A 16382-nucleotide genomic window follows, 5' to 3' on the forward strand; every position below is an offset into this window, starting at 1 on the left:
GAGTACTGTTTATAAAGGCATTCTCCCTTGAGTATTTTACTCTGTATAGTAAAATACTGCTTTTAAGGAAGATGTTGTAGGTCAAGGAACCAGTAGCTGCCACTGGACACTTTTCTCTGCAGTGGCTTTCACATTTGTGTCATGGGCTGTACCATGCTCTGGTTCCCAGTCTTAAGACCAGACTTTCAATCGTCTCCTAAGCAAGCATAGGCCAGCAGATCGTGCTCCTGGCTCCCATGTCTTCATCACATGGCCCATGGCTTTTTGAGAGGCCAATACCCACAGAGCTGTGGGGTAGTTTTGAGATATGCTATGAGCCACACCTGATCTCATCATTCTAAAGCAGTGACTTCCACATACCCAACTTACTTGGTGACTTCCAAGACCACCATCTTTAGGTTATAAAACTGAAACTGGCATTTAACGTGACCTGCAGTCAGGTGTGTGTTTCCTTTCCTGGCCTTACTGTGAAGCTCACAGATAAACATTCTTAATTCAGTCCAATGAAGCAACCGCCCTTCAAATAGGCCTTTTTTCCCACCACCAGTTTCCCCAAAAGACCCCTTATGACTCATATGACGCTTACATCCCTCCTGATCATACAAATTGTGTATATCAAAAGTTCAAACTGCACCTCTCAGAAGCCTGCCAAGATCTACTTTGTTAATAGAGAAACCGCGTGGCTCTATGCTGTGCATCTTACGACACCTGTATAACTTCACCCTGCAGCACTTCAAACCTGCAGAACCACTTTTACCACATGGCAGTGCTCAGCTTATCTGTTCATAAAGGTGTCATTACAAGCTGAACAAACTCACCATGGAATTTATATAAGCCCCCTAGGTGATCCAGGAGAGTCTCTAGTGATTTGGACACTGGAAGCAACTCTAAAAACCTGTGGATTACTATATCAAATACTGGAAGAAACCGGAGACATACATTCCCAAAGTAAATGGGAAGATAGGCGGATTGGATTGGTACAGGAGGGTCAACCTGTTCTGCCAGGCCTTCGAAATACAGCTTCTCGGGATATTTCTGTAGGTGAGGAGACAGACATTTATTAGAGTATCTCCAAAAAGCAAGCTTAAAAAAACTATGAAAAAAAATGAAAATATTAACTTTCAAATAAAAAATATTTTGCATTTTTTTTTTGGTATTGAGCAAAGCACATGCTCCCTAAATCAGCAACACCCCAGCTCCCCAAGAGTCATACCATACTAATTTATTATTGCTATCTTCATGTGATACCGAATTATGTCGATTAAAAGTACACTTACTCTTATTCATCAGCATAACTTCACGACTAATTTGCTTCCATAGACCATGAAGAAACCACCAGCCCCACAATGCAAACAGCCCAATCAAGCAGCCACTCCTGCTGCTGCTTTGGAGGGTGACCCACACCAGTCAGAGTGGGTACCTTGTGGTAGCTCATGTGCTTGGTGTGCCAGTCACTCTGCAGCCAGTGCTCTGGGGAATTCTCCTTCACAAAGTCACTCACTCGGTTTCTGAAGTCATTTGGTTTGAGCAACAGCAACTGAATTATGAAATAACAAACCTGGGCTTCATTCCCTTCATGACTACGCATAGCCTTTGGAAATAAACAGAAAAAATAAGTCAACTTGTCCTATCTGTATAAAATTATGTTATTACTATTTCCTTACATGTCTGGTCTACCCCAAACCAATTTTTCAGTATTCCTAAAGATTATTTGATCCTTTTTGGCCTATCTGTGGTTCACTATTCCTCCTGCTAGGAATGTTCACCTTAAGGTAAACCTTTCTTTGATGATACATCATTCAGGGTCATGTGGTGCCTGCCATTTTCTGATGCTATTTCCCTACATCACTACATTACCTTTTCTGGGTAAACTTGTCTTAGTCCCCCTACTACACTACAACTACCTGTATGTTTATTCGTCACAGACAAGAGGTCAGTGTTAATGAACTAAGCCACTGTAAGTGCTACCAGCATGCCCTGGCTGGCCTTGGGCTCTCGATGTGGACCAGCCTGGCCTTGAATTTATGACAATCCCCCTGTATCTGCTGGGATTACAGGGATGTGCCAATATACCCAGGCACTACTGATTTTTAAAAAGTATAAAATTTCCTAGTCTAATTAAGTCTTTTCATAAGGCTTGAAGGGCTGGAGTGTTGGCTCAGAGTTTGGAGCACTGGCTGTTCTTGCAGGCAATGTGGGTTTGATTCTTAGCACCTACAGGGCTTCCCCGAACTTTCTGTATCTCAAGTTCCAGGTGATCTGACATCCTCTTCTGGCTTCCATGTACACTGCACACGTGGTACACAAAAACAAGTGCAAGCAAAACATTCATGCACATAAAAATAAAAACAAACCATAAACCATAAAACAAACAAATGAACTAGCGACCTTTGAGACACACTAACAGGCAGAAGCCAAGGGAGGATGCTGGGTACACAAGAAACAGACTCCTGACCACTGAAGAGAATGATTCACCAGCTAGCACTCTACAGAGAAAGGCAATAGCTTTTCACTATTTCTTGACCCATAACCTCTGAGAATCAACCATTTGTATTTCAAAGCATAACAAGGCCAGAAAAATCTATTCAGTTTTGTGTCTGTGGATATAATACTAATCACTGAACATGCACTTAAAAAATAAAAGATTTCAGAAAGTCCTTCTTCTTTAAGGAAGCTTAAGCACAGCATAAATCCATTAATTCTCTGAAGCCAAACCGGCCTCCCACTCACACAATGCGATCAAAGCAGGAAAGGAGGCTTAGAAACATACTCTTACCAGGCAGAGAATTAGTCTGTCCAGCGTGACAATGTTATACTTCCACACCATGTCATTGAGAATCTCAATGCATTTGTTGAGCTGCTGCCCTCCTGCTGATGTGGAGAACTCGTACACCAAGAAGTCTGCAAATGTTCTCACGTGGGCCACCAAGGCCCTGGCCCCAATTCTCTCTAGTACCCTAGGAGACAAAGAGTGAGAACTGAGCTCCTGTATGGACACCACTGACGCCAAGCAGACGGACAGCTGAGGCTTCTGGCTTACTTGTACCCAATCTGACTAATGCGATCCGTTTCCAGGAGCATTTTCCAGAGGAGGCAGAGGAAGAGCGGAGGGAAACCCTGCACGGAGAACTGCGTGATGATCTCATTTTCGTCAGTCATTGACTTCCACTTCCTGTACTCCTCCTCCACGTTCTTCTTCAGGTTAAAGCGACTTTCCTGGGGCACATTATTTTGCTTGAAGAACGCCTAAAAGGAAGAACAGAAGTCAGGTCACTGATACAGAAAACATAACAGTGGGCAATCGGAGGTGACAAATTTGGTCTGATTTGGCTCTGGCAGAACAAGTATCTCACTGTGTATCTATGAATCTTACAAAACTAAGTGTCCTTGAGTCGCGCAGTACAAAAGCCTGACTGTTTGTTACAGGCTGGCCTAGCAACTCTAAGTCTCTCTTTTCTAATTCCTAAACAGAAATTCTAAGCAAGCTTGATCCAAAGTCTCTTCAATCATGTTATGCTAATCTCTTAGAGAAGGGAAGGAAGAAAAAGAAATGTCTTCTCAGGTTACATATGCAGTATCTATCTCCATAAGAAAAATCAGTTATCACAGATCAGTGATTCTGATTATGGTCCCTGAGGCGCATGCTCAGTCAGTCTTCAGGCCCTACCCTAGATCTGCTCAACCAGAAGCTCTGAGGCTGGGATCCAGAATCTGTGGCTTGCCAAACCTTCTGGATCCATCTGATATGTGAGAACCAACAGTTTAGCTTCACTGAAGCCATGGAATCTATGTCTGCCATGCCATGACCTTCTCTGAGAGGACACACGAGGATTGCCCCATACACCTCTGAGAGGACACACGACGAGATTTGCCTCTTTTTTACAGAGCCACAGGTATCATTTTGTTGTGAAGTTAAAAAAAAAAAAAAAAAAAAAATCAACACAGTCAAATCTAGTATCTCTGTGCTCTAGGAGGTTTCATTGAAGCTTATTCTTCTCCATCTTAGTGTTAGAAAAGAATTTTTCAGGTAATGTGTTAACTCTTATGAGATTCTAAAACTGTTCCTTTAAAAAAAATGAAGCCATAATAATTACATTTTCAGAAACCCAGTTAATCCTCAATAGAATGAGAAGCAATTTAAGAGATTTGGGAAGTAAAGAGAAGACTTTTCAAAAAGGTAATAGCTAATTTTCTTTAGCTATTACCAAGTCAAGAACTCCCTAGAAAGCCACAGTGACTAGAAGAAAAGATCACTATGTATTTAATATGTAATTCAGAATGCTATTACCTGCAGAGGGGCTGGAAAACAGCTGAGGGTGTGTGAAGCCCAGTTATGAGGAGTAAAGTTCATGATGGTCTGAAGGATGTCTTTACACCAAGTTCCCTGTATTGAATCGGATCCTGTAAAAAAATCTAAACAGACAACCGTGAGTTAGATCTCTGTGACCACAGATACATACTGTCAAAGCAAGCAACAGCAAGCGTGTCCACTGAGGCGTTTTAGTGCGGGATGCTCGCTGCTTACCTGTATTTTACTGAGGACCTACACTCTTCCTGTGAGAATAACTAGGAGTGACCTGGACTTTTTATTAGAAGATATGAGCACAATTAGTAAAGAGACAACAAGGACTTTAGAATCTTTTTTATTTTTGATACAGTCTTTCCTGGGCCAAGAGAATGGGACTGAAGAAGCAGATGTCAGACTAGATGCCCTGTATGTCCCAAGTGGATCTCTAAATCAGAGATGTTTACTTACAGAAATAACGGTTTACAAAAATGGAGTTGAAATGATAAATCTGGTATCTTTTCTTTCCTTTTTTGAACAAACAACTCTCAAAGTGCGGTCCACTGATCTCTAGCCGTTGCCAGTGTCTTTCTTTCCTTCCTTTCATTTTTGAGATAGTGTCTTGCAATAAAGTCTGGGCTTACCTAAACTTTGCGATCCTCCTGCCTCAAACTCTCCAAGTGCTAGGATTACAGGCTTATGCTGCTATACCTAGTCCTTCTGTCCTTTCAGGGATTTGATGTGTTCATAGCTATGTACTGGCTGGCTTCTCCTGAAGGCACCTCCTTAGCATGTGCTCTCACAGTGACCTGAGAGGAGCTGCACAGTGTCAGCTAACGGCCCTTGCAGGGAGCATCTCTACCTGTGACATGGGTGGCTCTGGCCAACGTGAGGATCAAGGCTCGGTTCAGTTCTTCAGATTCTGCCGACAACACTGTCTTGGGATCATTGAGGAAGCGTGTGAACTGTGGCTGGACCTCTGAGCTCCCCAAGGCAGTGATGAGCCTCAGTGCTGTGCTCTCCACGCTGAAAGCAGGAACACACACTTCACATGTATGTCAGCAGATCCAATTGCAGAGTTATGAACATGTAACAACACAAAGATGGCACATTTCCCTTCTTTGATATAAGTAACCTCCCTCTTTGATGCTAATTTTTACAATGCGAAGCAGCTGACCTCCGTACACATTTGACAAAAGAGAGCCTGTAGGCTGGAAGAAAACGCTTCTCCTAGATAGACAGCACTTCAGTAATTACCTCATCACTAGGTAGGTAGCATACACTTCCAGAGTCAGTATGGTGGTTTGAATAAAAATGGCTTCCAGGGGTCCATAGGGAGTGGCACTATTAGGAGGTGGGGCCTTGGAGCACATGTGGTTTCCCTGGAGGAGATGTGTGATTAAGAGGTGGGCTTTGAGGCCTCATAGGCTGAACTCTCAGGTCCTTCAGTACTGTCTGCCCATATGCCAGCATGCTTCCCTTCATGATAATGGACTAAAGCTCTGAACTGTAAGCCAGCATGAATGAAATGCTTTTCCCTTATAAGAGTTACCATGGTCATGGTGTCTCTTCACAGCAATAGAATTCTAAGAGAGTCAGCATTTAGGAGGCAGAGGCGGGGGGATGAAGAATTTGTATCTTCTGTTGGCTACAAAAATAAATTCAAGGTCAGCTTATGCTACATGAGACTGTGTCCCCTCTTGCATTAAGTTACAGATTTTCATCTCAAATATGTTTTCACTTAAATCAAAATTGAAATGATACCTTTTTTGGTTTTCAAGACAGGGTTTCTCTGTATAATAGCCTTGGCTTGTCCTGGGACTCACTCTGTAGACCAGGCTGGCCTTGAACTCTCAGAGATAGATCTCTGCCTCCCATAAAATACTTTAACCATGACTTGAAACATATGTAAATTTAATTTCTTTTAAAATCTTGGATTCCACTCTTTCTCTGGAATTATAATCTTAGAAGCAGAATTTAAATGTTACAGCAAATAAGAAAAACAAGAGATTCAGATCCCTACTTCCACGCACGGGGGTCTAAACCCCAGGGGAGGCAGCCTGCAGGCTACTCACTCACCACAGGTGAAGCTGGTTCTGGTTGGTCTGTGCGACTGCAGCCAGTGTGTGAAGATGGCTCAGAAGCTGAACTCGGTAATGCGGCTGAATGTGGTGCATTCGGTGGCTGAACATCTCCAGCAACGTGTGCAGGATGCCCCAGGCATGGGACTTGAAGACAGTGGGCAGGAGCTGACCTACCAGAGCCAGAATTCCAGGTACCAATTAGTAAAAGGACATCCCTGTATATATCTGAAGAATGTCACTCAGGATGTATGCGAAAATATGACTATAAACACAGACACACACACACAAGTATATACATATTTCCACTTGTAGGAGCAAAAAATCCAGAGCCTAAATACACACTGAGTTTATCTTTCCTTTCTAGAGTTTGACCTGTCAGGCTCCAGTTAATGTAGAAAAATAAAACGAAAGCAACCACACAAAAATAAAACAAAACCCCACCAACCAAAACCATAAAAGCCCTTCTGATCTGCCTCACACCTCGGTTACCTTTTGGATACTTTTATAGAGTCAAGGTTTCCGACTTTTGAATATGATATTCCACCCCCCCACCCCCACAGGCAATTGAACCCAAGGGCTCCACTACCCAGGCTAGCAGTGAACTTTCACATTCAGTAATTCTCGTGCTTCAACATCCTCAGCTGAGACTACAGGTGTCCACCATTCCAACTAGTAACTAAAACAGATCCACTTCTTAACACCAAAAAAGAAGAAAGAAAGAAAGAAAGGAAAGAAAGAAAGAAAGAAAGAAAGGAAAGAAAGAAAGAGAAAAGAAACAAACAGAGCGAGAGCAAGAGCGAGAGAGCGAGAGAGCGAGAGAGCGAGAGAGCGAGAGAGAGCAAAGCCAAGCAAAGCCAGCCAGAGGGGCACACAATTCCAGCACTTGGGAGGCAGAGACAAGAGGCAAGAGCTCAGGGCCAGACTCACTTACATAAGGAGTCGGGGCCAGCTTAGACTGGACAACAGGAGACACTATCTCAAAAAAGCCAAAACTGAGACCAAAACAAAAAACCTAATGGCTTTCCTTGTTCATTCTTTCTTTTATCCAAAAGAAAAGAGTTACTATGGGAAAAAGAGTTACTATGGCTAAAACTCATACTACTGGTGAAATGATCAGAAAAGTGTCTCCAGTCAGAAAGCACCTATTGTTCAGAATCACTAAACACTAACACGTTGCCCTCTGCACCGTATGACAACTCCTTCCTTCAGCCACTCAGGCTCGCCTCACAGCAGCAGTGCTGCATACAAGAACGCATTCGCAAGAGAGAACCCATCCTGGTCGGGCCTTCTGAGCAGCATTCCCGTTTCTTGCCATGCTCCCTCCTTCCTCAGACACTGAGGGGAGGCCTGTTCTGTCCTTTGCCTCCCCACAGCACCCATCGCCTGTCCCATCACTTGCTTCCTCCCTGTCCTGTGTCAGCAGGCTGGCCTCAGGATTTCAGGGACTCGCTCCCTGCTGCCCCTCAGCACTTGGAGGACCGCTCCTTGAATTACTGACTTGTTAATCATTAGAAAAAGCAGCAAAGTTTGTCTTACTGATAAATCCTTTGATGCCCAAAGACTCTATTTCCATGTAGACCAGTAGACGGCTGTAAGTTTCCACCAGGGCTGGGGCCAGTGCGACATTGGATTTGGTATGAGCCAGTTTTATCACTCTGGTTGCAATGCTGTGAATAAGGCTGAGGAGGAAAGGAGAGGAGACTGAGAACCGGCGTCTATAAACACAGGAGTTGCTGTTCTCAGCAGCGGGCACTGAGGAATCTCAAATGCAATGGTTCCACATACTTGGCTCACTAACAAGCTGAAGCTGTACTGGGAACTTGTCAGTGAGCTCTGACAACTGGAAACATCTGCCTTTCTACAGTACTTCAGGGCTGGGGCACAGTAGCTGGGATACGCCCGACCGCATAGGGATCCTTCTGCTCAGGGCAAAACAAGGCCTCCATACAAACAATACGAGTGTGACTGAGTTGCTTTAGCCAGCTTCTCCTCTCTAACAGTAAGTACCTTCGAGGAGCAATGTTTATCACATTCATCACAAAATTATTTAATAAATTATTGCTAAGACCCATGTGCTTGCTTCTAGCAGGGCTTTGCTCAAATTTGTCACAGATGCAAGTAAAGTAACACATGGTCTGTCACAATGTGTTCCATTGGAAAGGAATAAGCATGGCTTTTGTAGAGCTGACTCTGTATCTGGGGAGCTACAGACAAGTTTTCTTTGGCCTACACACAGTGCTGCCTTACATTTGTGACAGTACTTAAAACTTGAGAGCACAGCCATTTCCGGATTGCCTGGGTCTTCTCAGAGACTCGCTGTGTGCCTCTACACATTGGCCTCCGTGTGCACTAACACCCACTTCTCAGCGTGCTGTGCCAGGCTTCGCTACAGTCCCAGGCCGGCTACCCTGGACACTTGAGGTCTAGTGCCAACAGAAGCTTTTCTGCCTTCCAAGAAACAAACACAACTCTAAAAGCGTCCCTGTGTGTAATTCAATAAGGCAAAAGCCTTCACATTTTAAATTCCAGAACACAACAATTCTCCTTTCAGAAAACTGTTTAGTAAAAACTGTAAGAAAAAGGCGAAAGCAAATGCAACTAGAGATGTCACAGGGACTAGTGTTAAGGCGACCTTCATCAACATCTCCTTAATGCGAAGATGCCACCAAACCCTTGATGCCCAGCAATGGAGAGCGGACACTCAAGCTTCCTAAGAAACTTTGTTGTAGCAATCCAAAACTGTTTTGGATGAAAATCACATGAAAATCACATGAAAAGATGTTTATTATAGGAGAACAACAAGATATAATAGCACACTTTTGTCCACAATATATAAAATCATAAATTTACTTACTGAAAAAAAAGATGCAAAAATGTTTTTCCATTTTCTTGTGAAAAGGATAAAGTCACATCTGCCTCCTGCTCCTCTGCAGTCTACAGCGTTTATAGCTAGCAACATTCATTTTTGAGAAGAAATCATTCTTAAATGCACAGACCACACACACACATGTACACATGCATACCTATAATCACAAAACCGTATCAGATGTTTTTCTATCAATTCCCAGATAAAGAAAAAGAACACACCTCATCTTGGCATGCACTGTCAGTGAATCCAGGAGGTTCATTGGTAAGGGAGTTACTGATGCCGAGGCCAAACAGCTTGTCCCAGGGAGAGGCACTCTCATAATCCCATTTCCATAAATAGTTTCGACCAGAGCGCCCATAGGTAACGTAAAACACTCTGAATTTGTGGAATACGCATTACACAGCAGGGCGATCTTATAGTCATTCATCTGCAAACTTTTATTTCTCAGACTCTGCTGTAGGAACCTAAAGTATCACATTTAAACAGAAAAACACAAATAACATCCATGAAGTTAATTTGCATTTTAGTGATTTCAATCACATGCAAGTGCTAGTGCTCTCTTCATTCTTAGAGACACTACAGTTTCCCGTGAAATACACAGTGACTGTATGTATTAACGCTTGGGTAATACTGCAGATGGGACTTCATCCTAAGTTAACAATTACTGGATATTTGTCAAATATATACACTATACACAATGCGCTATTTTAGGCTAAGTTTCAGAGAATGAATAACTCACAAATTAACGGAAAATACTTCTTTTTTCTAGTTAGATTTTTTCCTTTACTTTTGACAGTTTAATATGCTTTCAATGTGGTATAATTATAGCTACACCAATTACCCACTGGTATCCTCCTTCATTTCCTTCTGAACTGCCTTTTGTGTATGGTCTCCCTATAGTTATACTAGGAAAACCACTAGCCCTCCACCCAGCATTCATTGACAGGCATTTGCTCCTCATGAAGGACTATGGCGTCAGAGGCATGTCCTCTATGCACAATGGATAGTTTGCAGATTTATTCTTTCTTCTACAGCTGCTTTGTGCTCATAGTTCAAATATCTGGATGACAATGCTTCACCAAGCGCTTCCTCATCCTCCACTGTTTACATTCTTTCTGCCGTCTCCTCTGATGCTCTCTGGGGACTCTCCTTGGAGAATATGGTAATATAAATGTGCCATTTAAGCATTGCTACTGAGAAGTCACATATTGTCAATGCTTTGAGCAGATATTATTGTCCTTAAAGCAGATTACTCGAGTGGCCATGTGAAAGGCACTGGAACAGGACAGTGCTGGAGAAGAAAGGCGAAGTAGGAGAGAGCTGCCGTTGTTTAGGCTTGGAGTCAGGGAGAACGACCAGAGGTGTCTCTGGGAAAGAGGAGAAGGTACAATCCAAAAAGTACTAGGAAAGGGTCAAGGGGACTTTCTGGTTGAGGGTGTGACAGGAAAAGAAAATTCCAGCTGTATTTGAAATAATATGAGTTAAAAGACTTCTTCAAGCCAGCACTTGAATGTATTTCATAGTTACTGAGCACATTTCATAAGGTAACACATGTAAAGGACTTAGCACAATGTGTCGTCACACATGCTAGGTATTCAATTAAGTTAGCTGCTATTATTCCACCCACAGCTGCTCGCTGCTGGAGAAACTCACACAACCCAGTGTGTTGGTTCTACTTTAAATTCATGGTCACCAGGCTTAAGTGGGCTCTCAGCAGAGTTTGTTCCTGCGATTATCGTGCCTACTGTTCTGAATCTTTCCTATTTTCCTAGGCTTCCTTACCGCAGTCCATCCTTTCACATTCAGCGTATGATCGGGCATTAGATTACAACAAGATGCAGGCCATCATAAACGTCTCCCTCAACAGTTCACCAAAGAGCCCACATGTCTGAGTAGCTATGCCTCAGGTGTTGCTCCTCACCTGCTGTTAGCACTGAGAAGTGGGCTGTCAAAGGCCAGTACTTCTGGAACTTTCTCCACTTCTGGAACATTTGTGATCAACCCTACACCTGCCGTTTTAACCTCTTTATCGCTGGGGAAGAGAAATTAAAAGCAAGAGCTCTTGCATCCTGGGCTTGTATTCTAGCTCTGTCACTTATCATCTGTGAGACACTGGGCAGGCCTTTCGATACCTCTGCTCCCCCAAGCCTTCAACTGTGAGACAGGGATAATAAAGGCAGCATCTTACAGGGATGCTGTGAGGCTTCAGTGAGATTATGCATAAGAAGTACTTAGCCAGCGCCCAGCACGTGTGAGCTAATCACATTATCTACTATTTCTCCAGTATTTCTATTAGCATTTCTGTAGTCTCAAGTGTCTTCTATCAAAAACAAGAAAATGCCCTTGTGGATCCCACATGCTCTTTTTTTTTTTTAATTGGATATTTTATTTACATTTTAGATGTTATCCCCTTACCCCATTCCTCCTGCCCCCTCCCCAGGTATCCCCTATCCCATCGCCCCTCCTCCTGCTTCTATGAGAATATGCCCCCACCCACCCTCCCATTCTCACCTCCCCAGCCTTGAATTCCCCCACACTCGGCGTCCAGCCTTCATGGGACCAAGGACCTCCTCTCCCACTTATGTCCAACAAGGCCATCCTCCCCTACATATACAGCTGGAGCCATGGGTCCCTATGTACTCCCAGGCTGGTGGTTTAGACCCTGGGAGCTCTGGTTGGTTGGTATTGTTGTTCTCATGGGGCCACAAACCCTTTTAGCTCCTTCAGTCTTCTAACTCCTCCACTGGGAAGCCCATGATCAGTTCAATGGTTAGCTGTGAGCATCTGCCTCTGTATATGTAAGGCTCTGGCAGACCTCTAAGGAGACAGCTATATCAGGCTCCTGTCAGTATGCACTTCCTGACATCCACATCAGCATCTACCTTCAGTGACTGCACATGGGATGGATACCCAGGTGGAATGGTCTCTGGACGGCCCCTCCTTCAGTTTCTGTCCCACACTTTGTCTCATATTTGCTCCCTTGAGTATTTTGTCACTCCTTCTAAGAAGGACCAAAGCACCCACACTTGGTCTTCCTTCTTCATGAGCTTCATGTGGTCTGTGAGTTGAATCTTGGCTATTTCAAGCTTCTGGGCTAATATCCAATTATCAGTGAGTGAAAACCATGTGTGTTTTTTTTGTGATTGGGTTACCTCACTCAGGATGATATTTTCTAGTTCCATCCATTTAACCTAAGAATTTCTCAAATTCATTGTTTTTAATAGCTGAGTAATACTCCATTGTGTAAACGTACCACATTTTCTGTATCCATTCCTCTGTTGAAGAACATCTGGGTTCTTTCCAGCTTCTGGCTATTATAAATAAGGCTGCTATGAACATAGTGGAGCATATGTCCTTGTTATATGTTGGAGCGTCTTCTGGGTATATGCCAAGGAGTGGTATAGCTGGGTCCTCAGGTAATGCTATGTCCAATTATCTGAGTAACTTTGAGACTGATTTCCAGAGTGGTTGTACCAGCTTTGCAATCCCACCAACAATGGAGGAGAGTTCCTCTTTCTCCACATCCTGGGCAGCATCTACTACCACCTGAGATTTTGATCTTAGCCATTCTGATTGTCGTGAGGTGCAATCTCAGGGTTGTTTTGATTTGCATTTCCCTGATGACTAAGGATGCTGAGCATTTCTTTAGGTGCTTCTCAGCCATTCGAGTTTCCTCAGTTGAGAATTCTTTGTTTAGCTCTGTACCCCATTTTTAAATAGGGTTATTTGGTTGTTTGTAGTCTAATTTCTTGAGTTCTTTGTATATTTTGGATATTAGCCCTCTAGTGGATGTGGGACTGGTAAAGATCTTTTCCCAATCTGTTGGTTGCTGTTTTGTCCTATGGACAGTGTCCTTTGCCTTACAGAAACTTGGCAATTTTATGAGGTCCCATTTGTCAATTCTTGATCTTAGAGCATAAGCCACTGGTGTTCTGTTCAGGAACTTTTCCCCTGTGCCTAGGTATTCAAGGGTCTTTCCCACCTTCTCTTCTATTAGTTTCAGTGTATCTGGTTTTATGGGAAGGTCCTTTATCCACTTGGACTTGAACTTTGTACAAGGAGATAAGAATGGATCAATTTGCATTCTTCTACATGTTGTCCTCCAGTTGAACAAGCACCATTTGTTGAAAATGCTGAGCCGGGCAGTGGTGGTGCACGCCTTTAATCCCAGAATCTTATTAAGTATTTTTGCATCGATATTCATAAGGGAGATTGGTCTGAAGTTCTCTTTCTTTGTTGGGGTCTTTGTGTGGTTTAGGTATGAGCATGATTGTGGCTTCATAGAACGAATTGGGTAGTGTTCCTTCTGTTTCTATTTTGTGGAACAGTTTGAAGAGAATTGGTATTAGGTCTTCATTGAAGGTCTGATAGAATTCTGCACTGAAACCATCTGGTCCTGGGCTTTTTTTGGAGGGGAGACTTTTAATGACTGCTCCTACTTCTTCAGGGGTTATGGGAATGTTTAGGTGGTTTATCTGCTCCTGATTTAACTTTGGAACGTGGTATCTGTCTGGTAGAAAATTGTCCATTTAATCTAGATTTTCCAGTTTTGTTGAGTATAGGCCTTTGTAGTAGGATCTGATGATTTTTTTTAATTTCTTCAGTTTCTGTTGTTATGTCTCCCTTTTCAGTTCTAATTTTATTAATTTGGATATTGTCTCTGTGCCTTCTGGTTAGTCCGGCTAAGGGTTTATCTATCTTGTTGACTTTCTCAAAGAACCAGCTCCTGGTTTTGTTGATATTTTGTATAGTTCTTTCTGTTTCTACTTGGTTGATTTCAGCCGTGAGTTTGATTATTTCCTGCCGTCTACTCCTCTTGTGTGTATTTGCTTCTTTTTGTTCTAGAGCTTTCAGGTGTGCTGTCAAGCTGCTAGTTTATGCTTTCTCCAGATGAAAAATATTTCTATTTATTATCTGCTTAAATAACAAATGCCTTCATTATTGGTTTCACAATGAAAAGATGATTACAGGTATTTCATAAAATAAAAGCCACCCACATGGCGCTCACCATGGACAAGCTCATGAAGAGATCTGGTCATCCTGGAAGAGAAGTCTGCTACCTCCTAACACCATGACTGACAGGCAGTTCTCTCTAAGGGGATCTGCTCTGAGTCATCCCAGCTCTGGGGCACACAAGGAACATGCCAGCCACACCAGCTCCCTCTCTTTGGCCATCCCAGGGAGTGAAAGATGCCTAAATCAGATCATGCCCAAACCATGAGCACTTGGGATAACCTGAAATATTCTCATGTTGGTAAGAGATAAGATACTTTAAGTTATAATTCAAAAGTGTAACACATACAAAACCAGAATTAGTCTTGAAAATGGATAGAAAAACACCCAAGCATCTGAGAAGGCTAGCTCAAGTTGTTTTCTGATGTTGCCCTTGTCCAGTTTTTTACTGTAACATATATATTAACTATCAGCCTACTGGGTCATGTGGGAGACATCAAACATCACAGAAATACTGCAATCAATACTGGTCCATAAGCCACTATTAACGAAACAAGACAATGAAGCTCCACGTGACAATGGACTTACTCATGGTGCAGCTTCAGGGAGTGGGGTATTGGGATCTGGAGCTCGGAGTCGTCATTTTGAGCTTTTCTATTAAGATGAATCCAAATACAAGTCATTGCAAAGGCATGTGTTGACTGTGGTTTGTTAATATCAGGAACTGGGATACACTGAAAAATAGTAATTAGCTTCCATATGAATGAGAATTAAATAAGCATGTGTAGCTCAGAAATCCTTTATGGTGCAACTCTTCAAAACACCTAGCTCAGTTTAGCTCCAATCGCTCTTTGACTATTCTACATTACAATGAGAGACCTTACAGCATAAAATCTTTAAAAAGATGCTCTTGTTGGCAAGTTTCTACCTGTTAACAAAATAAAAGATGCTTAGCCAAGGTTTCCCTATCACAGAACTAGTGAACAAATTTAATTTTGAAAAATTAAATATACTCCAAAATCATAACAAATTGTGATAAATTTTGTAATTCTCACGAATGTATTTCAACTTTTAACACACAAACAAAAACACAACTGTACACGTTAATGTGGTTCACCTAATGTATACATTGTGTGATTTAATTTTAAAAGTAAAATACAATCTTAAAGGCATTAAAAACACTAGGAAAATATGAGAATCATGAACTATAGATAGGTGGAATCTACTTTAAAATTAAAATTATCCAGCATTAAAAATGACAACAACAGCAAAATAGTCAAGAAAGATGCGTCATGAAACAGGAGTATGCCCGGTGACAGGGACATGAACGCTTAGTGTTCTATCCATGCTCCTGAGTTTAAAATTTGTCCATAGAGTGTTGCTAGGAAATGGCAACCATCAAAATAAACTATGCTTTTCTCAACCATGTTATTATAACAGAAAACTGGGTTGGGGCACCATGAGACCCACACAACAAACAAAAACTAGGTACTAACACATACTTATTTCTTGACCAGTTTGTGATTTATGCAGATCAAAAGAGCATTACAACATTTTAAAGCTATACAGCTACTTAGAATACACAGGAAGAGTTTTCTACAAATACTCAAACTGTGACTTCAGCTAGATGCTGGAAATAACCTTGTTCAATTTCTTTGTTTTACATACAAGAAAACAAACATCAAAAGAGACTAAATGTGCAGCCCACTGATTGGAGTGAGCCACAGAATAGCAAACGAAGACACTATGATCCAGTCCTCTTTCCACAGAATGTACACAAACTGGACAAGCTTCATCATTCTGCTAAGTACTCAGGGACACTTACTTCCTTCTCTGGGTACAGCAGGTCAAAGAGCTTCATGACGGGGAGGAAGTCAGCAAGTGCATTTTTCTGGATACTTCCAGAAATGAACTGCAGTAGAACCCACATCAGATGGTCTCGCCCTTTAATCAGTCCTCGCCCTGCTAACTGTAAGAAATGTTATAGTACAAGTGTACACTCACTAAAGGCACGGGTGTAGAAAGCGGTGCGTTTTTAACAGAACACCCTGATGTTATAATCTGGAGCTCAAACGATCCACAAAGGCTCATATACTCAGGTCTGGCCATCAGCTGATGCTGATGTTGCAAGATGGTGGAATGCTGAGAAGGCAGCAGTTAGTGAGGGGAGTTATGTTTCTGAAGTGACTGT

The 16382-nt window shown here is 42.4% G+C and overlaps 1 protein-coding gene across 5 annotated transcripts in view; it reads right to left on the reverse strand.

Annotated features, from left to right (window-relative positions):
* The window catches only part of Med23 (mediator complex subunit 23), a 48468-nt gene that overhangs the window by 11284 nt on the left and 20802 nt on the right, over window positions 1-16382 (reverse strand). For all 5 annotated transcript variants that reach the window (XM_076928020.1, XM_076928019.1, XM_076928017.1 and 2 more), the window contains 11 exons: window positions 16017-16160; window positions 14780-14925; window positions 9457-9702; window positions 7906-8048; window positions 6365-6539; window positions 5148-5311; window positions 4289-4413; window positions 3041-3246; window positions 2777-2957; window positions 1421-1591; window positions 819-1035 (listed from right to left, as the gene is read on the reverse strand). In XM_076928020.1, coding sequence (XP_076784135.1) covers window positions 819-1035; window positions 1421-1591; window positions 2777-2957; window positions 3041-3246; window positions 4289-4413; window positions 5148-5311; window positions 6365-6539; window positions 7906-8048; window positions 9457-9702; window positions 14780-14925; window positions 16017-16160 — 1918 coding nt within the window. The remainder of the gene's footprint in view (window positions 1-818; window positions 1036-1420; window positions 1592-2776; window positions 2958-3040; window positions 3247-4288; window positions 4414-5147; window positions 5312-6364; window positions 6540-7905; window positions 8049-9456; window positions 9703-14779; window positions 14926-16016; window positions 16161-16382) is intronic.

The sequence above is a fragment of the Arvicanthis niloticus genome, chromosome 30, assembly GCF_011762505.2.
Source record: "Arvicanthis niloticus isolate mArvNil1 chromosome 30, mArvNil1.pat.X, whole genome shotgun sequence".
Taxonomy (NCBI): Eukaryota; Metazoa; Chordata; class Mammalia; order Rodentia; family Muridae; genus Arvicanthis; species Arvicanthis niloticus.